Source organism: Lactuca serriola, chromosome 5 (assembly GCF_051521515.1).
Source record: "Lactuca serriola cultivar US96UC23 chromosome 5, Lser_US96UC23_V15, whole genome shotgun sequence".
NCBI lineage: Eukaryota > Viridiplantae > Streptophyta > Magnoliopsida > Asterales > Asteraceae > Lactuca > Lactuca serriola.
The window spans coordinates 273587142-273598164 of record NC_136412.1 but is presented as its reverse complement, the minus strand read 5'-3'; the positions used below and the strand labels follow the sequence as shown (position 1 = coordinate 273598164).

At 36.3% G+C, this 11023-nt stretch overlaps 1 protein-coding gene across 1 annotated transcript; it reads right to left on the bottom strand.

Annotated features, from left to right (window-relative positions):
• Positions 1 to 225: 225 nt before the first annotated feature.
• On the bottom strand, positions 226 to 3490 carry LOC145054335 (glutamate receptor 2.8-like). The gene is made up of 5 exons (XM_079002491.1): positions 3127 to 3490; positions 1815 to 2995; positions 1408 to 1720; positions 943 to 1340; positions 226 to 813 (listed from the first exon to the last, which is right to left on the bottom strand). The coding sequence occupies exons 1-5, from the start codon at positions 3356 to 3358 to the stop codon at positions 358 to 360; spliced, it is 2580 nt and encodes an 859-aa protein (XP_078858617.1). The 5' UTR covers positions 3359 to 3490; the 3' UTR covers positions 226 to 357.
• Positions 3491 to 11023: the final 7533 nt, after the last annotated feature.

Sequence of the window (11023 nt, the reverse complement as noted above, 5' to 3'; positions counted from 1 at the left end):
GAGAGAGAGAGAGAGAGAGAGAGAGAGAAATGTTATTTTTGCTAAAAAAAAAACTTATCTATTTTTGCTAAAAGACCTATCTATTTCAGTTTTATTTACATAAAGAACCATATGGTTTTTGGTTCTAGATTCGCCACTCACACTGGCAAAAAAAGAAAGAAAGACAAGTTATATCATACTGGTCAGCAAGCAAGTGACTCGATTATTTATATGCTATTGCAGATCTAAAATGTACATCGATTTACATATATAGAATACCATGTACAGAAATTGCTATACAGGCAAGGAAAATAACAAAGTTTTGAAGTTTTTTTTACCAAGAATCAACAATGAACCTAGCTATGATCATATCTGCAACTAGATCCTAACCTCATAAAATATACTGTCATCGTCTGTTTCTTGTATATCATCTATGTCATCTTGCGCCGATCGATCACCGTGTGAAGCATGTCTAGCACTTTCCACATTAACAACTATGCTCGATGATCGTTTCATTTGACGTTTCAAATCCTTAAAAAATGTTGATATAAGTTCCAAAAAACCTTTGTTTTCTTCATCAGATTTTTTAACTTCTTTAATTCTAATGATGATGTAAATCACAAGAGCAACCGTGGACACCCCTACAGTTAACACAAATAGTACCCAAAAACTGCGAGCACTAAGACTGTCTTCTTCATTAGGAGCAGAGTCTTCATCAATACACTTCTCGGATATAATATGGACTTCCTCAAGTTCTTTAAGTCTCCCACTCTCTGCTACGTTCATTAATGCCTCGTTTGCTTCCGAAAGACGATCATACTCCTTGGGAAATGCCTACAAATATAATAATAATAATAATGTTTAAGAGCTCTTTTGGAGAGAAAATCAAAGAATCTCTACAAATCTAGCATGGTATCAGAGCCTGCGTTCAAGATATTTTAAATTTGAAAGAGACGAACTTACGAATCCGAAACCTCCAACTTTGAATGTCTCTCCGGTTCTAATAAAGCTCCTACAGTACTGAGCTAGGAAGACTTTGGTTGCTGGAACTTCAAGAAAGATGGCTGCAATTTCGCCGCTGTTTAGTGCCTCCGCATATTGATGGGTTGAGTTATAGCTGTTGGTTTTGACGTTTGGAAAACCTAGAACCCCCGTCAGATATCTATCTACAAAGGACCCATTGCAGTATCCCACGGTTGCATTCATGTTTCTCAGCATCTCAACACTGGATATTGTTGGTTCCAGCCGTTCAGCCGTGAGCATGCTGGCTAAGCTAGCCGTGTAGCTCTGTGTGATGATTAGCGCCACAAAAAGCCAAACCACAGCAGCCATTCTTGATAAATTGCTATGTAGCTTGTCACCTAAAGTAATGATTATATGTCAGATAACAGATAACAGATAACAGATTGGTGAATGTTGGAATGTTACCGCGCAAAGTGAAGAGAGTGCTGAATGAAAGCCAAATGATGACTCCGACTTGGTTTATAACAGAGCCGCGGGGATCCTTAACATAGTTCTTTTCGATCAACCAAATGATGAAGCCATTGTAAAGGGTGATTCCTGCTATTAACCACCACATTGTTGGTGTGAAAGGCTTGAGGAACAACCATGCCTGGTTTGATACTCTTGATCTAACAGGTACAATCATCTCCAAACCGGATTCGGTGTAAGGTTGTGTGAAGTCAACAAACTCGTGTCTATCTGACAGAATCGTTACATCACCCGCTATTGCATCAAAATTCTGTATAAATTCAAGAAAAAAAAAAGATCAATAACATGTTGGTTTTTTTGTTTTTTTGGCATAATTATTTGTTTTTGTGTGTATTATTGCTAACCTTGTTTGGTATTTGTTGGATCAATTGATCGTAAGAGCCATAGAATGGAATATAATCAAATGGCTGATTCATCTTTCTCATCACTTCCTCAAACACAGAGACTACGAATCCAGTGATATCACCCGTATTAACATCCACTTTCACGAATTGGTTAAATAGAGATCGACCAGGAACACCAACCCGTATCCGATTCTCTGAACTTTCTGCAAGATTCCGGCGACGACTGTTAGCATACCATGGTTGACCCGGCCATAGAGCTTGTCCAACATTATCGATAGAATGAGTGTAAGTAGTTGCGCCATTGATATCCTCTTCAATCGTCTCTGAAAACCCTGATCCTTCGGTCCAGTACACAGAGTGATAACCCTTTCCGATGACGTTAACAATCTCCACTGTAGTCGCCGGAATTGACCTCCAGTGACCGAAGTTCTCAGGTGAGTTTTTTTCCAATAATTCCACCGCGTTATATCCTTGCACGGCAAAGATTCCAGGTTCGTCCTTTTCTTCTTCTGGGTAATCGGAACGGAACTTGTGACGGAACTTTTTTCTGAAATCTTGAAACTCCGGCGTGTTTTCAGGGAAGTAGCTTTTGACTCCGACCATACCTTTTAGTGAAGCAATCATGGTGGAGTTAATGGAATGAAAAAGATCCGTGATTCCATTAGTCGCGATCCATAGATACCCATCTCCCGTCATCTCCATCTTCTTGGCTGTCTGAAAGAGACGAATCCCAAGTTCCATAGACGTATGAATTACAAACACTTTACGTTGTTGTCTCTTGAGCACGTCAAGCTCTTCATCTAAGAAAGACGAACCAGATGCGAGTGGTAAGATATGAATAAGCTCGGAACCTGTATGACGAAATGCCTGAGAGAGATGAGAGATGATCGACGCCGATGAGGAGGCTAGAGGCAAGGTTTCGTATATGAGAGTCACTTTTCGCATCCCCAATGACTGTAGAACAGCAGCAACCGCTTTCATCTGAGTGGATTCTGTAGGAACGGCTTGAACAAAAAAAGGCCATTGATGTGGGACCTGTGGTGGAGCTGTTGCAGCGAGGGAGAGAAACACCGGGAAATCGTGATTACAGTCGCTGATAACCTCGGCTATGGCAGAAGCTTCTTCCCATGTATGACCTCCTAAAATGGCTTTCACTTTGTGTTCATCAATAAGGTGTTTCGCTGCATTCCCAGATAAAATCCTGGCATGTTAGCATATGGGTATGATTCTAAACAACCAAATCGAAGTTCTTTAATATGAAATTGCCAACTTTTTAAGAAGAAAAAGTGTAGTTTTGAATAGAATACTTCACCTGCAATGGCTGCTTGACCAGGCTTGTTTCGTGAGTTTTGAAGATATAAAACCGAAGTCTGATTGGTTTTGATGTTGAAATCTTGAATCGCTATCTCAATTGCCACTTTCGCTTCTTTTCCAGGCCTTGACGTTTGGTCAAAAATGGCACCAATCGAGGTTCCATCGATTATCTTAGCTTGTAGAAGAAAACATGACGACAAGAAAGCAAGACAAAAAAGGGTTTTAAGCATCTTAGTGTGATTCTTCTTTATTCTTTTTATTTGGATTCTTATTTATTTTATTCTGTGATGATGGCCATATGATTTATAATGAACTTTTTGTCACCAAAAGTCCATCAAATATCACACGGTTTTGTGGAAAACGAAGGTGCAAGAAATTCCTTGAAGCTTGCATTGCATTAAATGTTATAGGAGACACTCGTGACTTGTGGCACAATCATACTCGTAAGCATGATTTCACCTTTATATATTTTTAATGAGTTCATGACGAATGTATTATATATTCTATTGAATATGAGGAATAAAGTAGGGTCTTCTAGATATATATAGCCATGGTCAACGAAGACATTTTCAGCAAGTTGACATTTTGATGTCCACTTGTGTATTTTCAGTGAGGACATTTTCAAACATGAAGAATAGCTTTGTCTTATCTATGAACTAACTAGTTCTAACTTCTAAAGCATGTGCATGTTTGACAATTTAACAAGTGTAAACCGTAGAGGCTTGCTTGTTCAGACCGCCCAATTCGTTTGACAATGCAGGCAAATAGAAAAAAAAAATGGCAGTTTACACGTATTTGATAAAGCTAATTGGAAGATTGGTTTTTAAATATTATAAAATTACATACAAACTAAAAGTTAAAAAGCTCCAAAACTGTAAGCTTTTGTATTAAGAACTTTATGTTTAAAATAAAAACTGAAAATTCGTAAGTGCGAATGCAGTTTAGTAGTTTTTTCTTAAAAGCTATCAAAAGTTCGCTCTAAAACACATCCTTTATATTTGAAGAAAATAAAAGAAAAAGAAAGCAAGGGGCAAGGAATTCGATCCTATGTTTAAAATATAGGTAATACGATCTAACTATTGAAGTCAAGACTAATCTACTTGTTTATTAGTAATTTTGATACATTATTATGTATATGCATGCATGGTATGATTTAGTCGAACATACCCATTTGAGCGACCAGGTTTCAAAAACATGAAACTGACCATATTGTGTCGATTTGACGTTTACTCGGTTTGAACCAAACAGTGTTCAATATAAATTAATTGCCTTGATTATTCTTCGAATATGGTAAAATTAAGAAAATCTTGTGGATCGATCAACATCATTTCCATAAATAAATACATGTGATGGGTCAAACTGGTAAATCTAAAGAGTCAAAACTAAAATAATATAATTTATATAACATATATTAACGTTGAAAGTTTTGTGATTGTATATCCAATGTGCCTTCATGAATTCATGATATTGCGCTATATTTTAGCTTCAACTTAGTGAGTTGCCATGAGTCGCAATTAATTGTGAAAGAAATTTGCATGCAAAAGTTGGAGATTTTTTCATGCAAAAGTTGGAGATTTTTTCATTATCCTGATCTATTGTGGGTGAGGGTTGTGAAAACCATTTATGGGGGCAGACGGTGGTCTTTCTTCTTTATCTCCACGTGGTTTTATTTTGGGGATTTGAAATAATCTTATTCGCAAGCTTGGGAATCTTAGAGATCGTGGAATTAACCTTCTTTCTCTATGCCCTATTAGGGTAGGAGATGGTGCTTCTACAGGCTTTTGGCATGACAATTGGTTACTCGACAATCCCTTTGCTATTTCTTTTCATAAGATTTATGCCTTGAATAATCATAAAAGATCGAGTTGGTATAGGTTGGGACCCGGGAACTCTTCGTCGGTTTCCTAGGGGAGGGATAGAGCATTGCCAGTGGGATGATTTTTTTTGGAGATTGTGCAGAACCATCCTTTGGAGGACAGATCAAACAGATTGGGATGGCTTGGTGATACCTCAGATGTATTTTCCGTTTCCGTGGCTCGCTCTCTTATAAATTCTACCATGCTTCTTGTCATTGGTATAGAGACCAGATGGAATAATTGGATTCCTATTAAGCTCAATATAATAACTTGGAGGATAAGATTGGAGAGTATCCCTACTAGGGAGAGATTATCGTATTGTGGGATTGAGGTGCAGTCGATTATATGTCTGGTGTGTGATACGTCTGTTGAGACTATTGATCATATTTTTGCAGGATGTAGGGAGTTGATTGATATTTGGAGCATGATTGCTATTTGGTGGGATGTTCATTTACCAGAGCGTCTTTCAGTTTCGGATCTCATATCATGGCTAAATACCTAGCCCGACTAAGAGTGGAAATTATCTCTGTCGGTCTAAAAACTGGTGTCACTATACCCTGTTACTCTCAAGTCATCATTCCCACCGAGGGTAAGGACCCAATCCTTAGTCCTCCGCAAGTATTTAAGAATGTTCTTTACTGTAGTCCAGTGAGCTCTACCAGGGTTCCCTTGATATCGGCTAACCATACTCAAAGCAGAAGCCACATCAGGGCGAGTACACGCCATAACATACATGATCGAGCCAACAACGAAGGCACATGGCACTTGACTCATATTGTCTATCTTTTCATCAGTTCTCGGACTCTAAGCTTTGCTCAATTTTGTATTGCTCTAGATGGGAAAATCACATTTCTTGGAATTCTCCATGTTGAAACGTTTCAACACCTTATCCAAGTTGGTACTTTGACTAAATCCTATTAGCCTTTTACTCCTATTTCTCAATATCCTTATCCTTAGAATGTAAGCAGCTTCCCCAAGGTCCTTCATAGCGAAACACTTCCCAAGCAAAGACTTAACCTCCTACAAGGTTGGGATGTCGTTTCCTATGAGCAATATGTCATCCGCATACAATACCAGAAAGATAACTATACTCCCACTAGCTTTAACATATACGTAGGACTCATCTTCGCTTCTCGAAAAACCAAACTCTTTGACTTTCTCATCAAAACAAAGATTCCATCTGCGAGATGCTTGTTTCAATCCATAGATGGATTTCTCAAGCTTACACACTCTATTAGGGTACTTGGCATCGACAAAACCCTCTGGATGATTCATGTAAACATCTTCAACCAACTTCCCATAAGGAAAGCGGTTTTGACATCCATTTGCCATATTTCATAATCATGAAATGCAGCTATGGCTTGCATAACCCTTATAGATTTAATCTTCGCTACTGGTGAGTAGATCTCACCATAGTCAACCCCATGAGTTTGAGTAAAGCCCTTCGCAACCAATCACGCCTTATATGTATGTACTTTCCCATCCATGTTGGTCTTCTTTTTGAAGATCCATTTGTAGCCGACCGTCTTACGACCAGGTATATTGTCAACCAGGTTCCAAACTTGATTGTCATACATGGACTGAATCTCAATGTCCATAGCCTTTTTCCATTTCGCAGACTAGGGACCTGTCATGGCTTCCTTGTAGTTGTAAGGTTCATCCAAATTTACCAGTGTACTATCACTGATAAACGTATCACCTTCAGTAGTAATATGGAAACCACAATACTCAGGTGCCGTTCTAACTCTACTGGAACGCCTCAGAGGTAAGGACTTGTCATTTGGTTCAACAGGAGTTTCCTCTTCAGGTTGAGTGCTAGTGTTTGAGGTTCCTTCATCACTTAACTCTTGAAGTTCTTCAAGGTCAATTTGCCTCCCACTGTCCTCTTGGCATATGAGTTTTCTCTCTCGGAAAACCCATATCCTTGCAACGAAGACAACATTGTCACTCAGTCTATAGAAGAGATACCCAAAGGACTTCTGCGGGTAGCTGATGAAAATACATCACTCACTACGAGGTTCGAGCTTGTCGTGAGTCTCTCGTCTTACAAAAGCCTCATAACCCCAAACCTTGATGTGTGCTAACGAGGGAACCTTCCTTGTCCACATCTTGTGAGGTGTTTTGGTAACCTTCTTAGTTGGGACTAGATTAAGGATATGGGCGGCAGTCTCTAAGGCATACCCCCAGAAAGTGATAGGTAATGAAGCTCGACTCATCATGGAACGAACCATGTCCAACAAGGTTCGATTGTGCCTCTCAGCCACACCATTAAGCTACGGTGTCCTAGGTGGTGTCAGTTGTAAAACAGTTTCCACATTCCTTAAGATGGTCGTGGAACTCGATACTAAGATACTCACCACCTCGATCGGATTGGAGCATCTTTATCTTCCTGCCCAGCTGATTCTCCACTTCTTATTTAAACTCTTTGAACTTTTCAAAGGTTTCTGACTTATGCTTGATTAAGTAAATATACCCATATCTACTATAATCATCAGTAAAAGTCACATAGAAGCAGTTAGCATACCTTGTGGCAGATCTGAAGGGCCCACACACATCGATGTGTATGAGATCCAACAAACCCTCGCCCCTTGCACAAGATCCAGTGAAGGGTGACTTGGTCATCTTTCCAAGAAAACAAGATTCACATGTGTCATCCGACTTTAAGTCAAATGACTCCAACACTCCATCCTTTTGGAGTTGGGCTATGCGCTTCTTGTTGACATATCCAAGACAACAATGCAACAAGCATGCTTTATCCAAACCATTAGACGAATCGATATGCAACACATTATTTCCTAAGTTATCTACAACCATCACTGTTTCATATACACCATTACAAGGAAATGCTTCAAAATAAAAAATACCATTATAAAAAACATTTATAGAACCAATTTCATTGTTAAATGAAAATCTAAAACCTCATTTATACAAACCGTGAAAGGAAATAATGTTTCTCGCTATATCAGACGAGTAGCAACAATTATTCAACTCTAAATTTAACCCTCTACTAAGCAATAAACTATAAACTCCAATCTTGGTAACGTGCAACACTTTCCTATTCCCCATAATTAAGTTCATCTTCCCGTGCTCCATATACCTACTTTTTAGACCCTACAAATCAGAACAAATGTGAAAACAACATCATGTATCAAGGACCCAAGAATTAACATGTGATGAGTTATTAGATAGAATAGTGTAAATACCTGCGAAGATGGGCTTTATCTTCATATCCTTAATGTCCTGCAAGTATTTGGGGAAACTTCGTTTCCAGTGCCCTTTTTCATGACAATTGTCTCACCCCCAAAACGAGATGGCAGAAACATTCGGGGGCGGAGGACGTCATATACAATATCATAACAATGCATAATAGTAAAATAAGCAACAACATCCATTGCATTAATAAAATAGTTAAGACATGTGTGTTCTTTGTATAGCTGCAAGACACCAAATATATATATATATATATATATATATATATATATATATATATATATATATATATATATATATATATATATATCAAAATAAAAGACGAGTCTTGAACATGCTTTGTCTTCTCAAAACCTCATCCAGTGTACCTGACTACTGGTTCCCTAATAATACAAGTTATTTTGAAAAAGAGTATCAACATTTAAGTTGGTGAGTTCATAAGTATTGAGTGTCAAATGATTGTAGTTATATCATGAAAATGTTTGTATTTGATTAGTGAAATGTTTGTATACTTCCTAGAAAATCCTATATTTTCTTCTAAAAATGAAATGTAGTCTTCTACCCAAGACCCGACTGTTTCGTATGTTTGTTCTCTTGTAATAGTGTAAAATGTATGTTTGTACTTGAAATAGTATAAAATGAATGTTTGTACTTGAAATAGTATAACATGTATGTTTTCCATATTTGTAAACCATCTTTACTAGAAAAATAGTATGCATTTCTCATGAGAGAAAATCATTGTATGAATGTAATGGAAAATGAAGGTTTGCAGTAGAATTGCATGAAATACACTACTGATGCATTAACTACCTTGTAACCAAACTGGTTAATTAAGTTTAAAATGTGATAAGGTTATAACCATGCTTGATTGACTAGTATAAAACACGACGTTTTTCAGGCGTCGAAAATGATATAACATTTGTCACCCGTAGACCTGTAGGTACCACTGTAGCTAGCAGCAAGGTGTGGGGTGGTCAATCCCGTATAAATCTATACACAAACTCACGCTCTCCCTTTAGGAGACTCTGGTTACAAAACGTAACATAGCAATATTATTGCTATGCCATGAAATAGTATCTCACATTTTAGTTATCTTGTTCACGTATAGTTTGCAAGTTCCTTTCTGTTCTTGTAAATGAATAGTATACTTTGTAATGAGTAGTAATAGTATGTATGTACTGATTCATGTACTAGTTTACAACCCGTGGGATTCACGGGTGACAAAGTAAAAACATATTGAACTTCAAAACATATAATCATTAATTATAGATTTGTAAACAAAGATTTATTTGTAAAGTTAGATGTTATGGGAAGTGAACTGTTTTTTTTCGGCGAATGTATTCCTTTATCGAATAGTTTATTTCGTATTCTAAAGAACATCAACATAGGATATATATTTTTATTAAAAATCGGAAATGTAATTAATCGCTCGACACATTCATTTAACTATTATATTCATCATTAAACATTTATCTGTCAAATTTCAACTTCGATCACAGTTATACACTCATGTATGTTTAGAGAGTTTCACAAGAAATATAAGTTAAAAGATACATATTTACTTAAAATACATATTAATGTAAAATTTATTTTAAAAGGACTCTGAAAATTTACAAAGTAACTACCAATTTGATGTTGTAAAAAATATTATCCCATTAACCTACCAAATATAACATAACTATTTAATAAGTTAACATTATCAATATGTACCTTTTTAGTTTTTCAATTTTTTTTTTTATTTTCTATTTCATTATCATATTTGAAATTATTTTTATATTACATTTTCATACCAAAGTTGAAAGTGCAAAACCAAAGCAAAATATAGTGTACTGTTTTAGAAAAAACATTGATAGCCAATACTATGAGAGAACCATTCTAACCTTTTTAAAACCCATGGATTCTTCCAAAAAAAAATCCAAAATTAGAAAAGTATGAGAAAAAAAATATGCAACAGAATATTAATCCAAATATGATAGATAATTTCTTTTTGAATTCAAACACACATGATTCTACATTTTACTTTTTCAAACATTATAGATGTATTTTTAAGAACTGACATGTAGCACCTACATACATTTTTATTTGTATTTTTGGTTTTTGAATATGTCTTACTTACCTGTTACAATCTTTCCATCACCATCTCCTTGAATTTCATATAGGTTCATGATATCAGACTCCATATAGATTTGAATAATAAGTTCATCCATCTCTTCCTTAACTTCACAAATGCAAATACACTGGTATCCAGGACCATATTGTCATAGGAAAAGGTATTACCATCAAATGTGAAACAAATATGAAAAGAAGAAAATATTAGCTTATCGATACACAATCTAAATTGCAATTAGACAACATGGAAGCAATGGGAATGTATAGAAAGAAGAAGACTCTTCCCATTTTCAAGTAATGAGAAGAGATAATGACAACAAATGTGTTATCCAATCTATTTAGAGTTACCCTTTTAAAAAGATATTTTGGGCATTACCAAAATTTCCTTCACAATTAGTTGTGATGAGATGAAAACCACCAGGAGTTTATTAGACCACCATCGGCCTCTTCTATGTTCTTCCTTCCTGACAAGGACTCATTTTACTACCAAAACGTTCTTAATAAATTTCAGCATGACCATCAAAACTTGAAGCTAAAAAGACATTCAAAAGGCATGACCACCAAAACTTGAAGCTAAAAAGACATTCAAAAGTCATGAGGCTACCTTGAAGCTACAACACCATTATAAAAAAGAAACAATGAATAATAATTTATATATTTGTTTAAACTCGACTTCAAAAATCTAGAGGAATTAGAGAGAAAACAACATTGCTAAATACC

Coding starts and splice junctions, on each gene's coding strand:
- LOC145054335 (XM_079002491.1), bottom strand. CDS start 3,358: ATGCTTAAAACCCTTTTTTGTCTTGCTTTCTTGTCGTCATGTTTTCTT. Junction 2,996..3,126: donor TGGTCAAGCAGCCATTGCAG/GTGAAGTATTCT, acceptor CTGGGAATGCAG/CGAAACACCTTATTGATGAA. Junction 814..942: donor AAGTTGGAGGTTTCGGATTC/GTAAGTTCGTCT, acceptor TTATATTTGTAG/GCATTTCCCAAGGAGTATGA.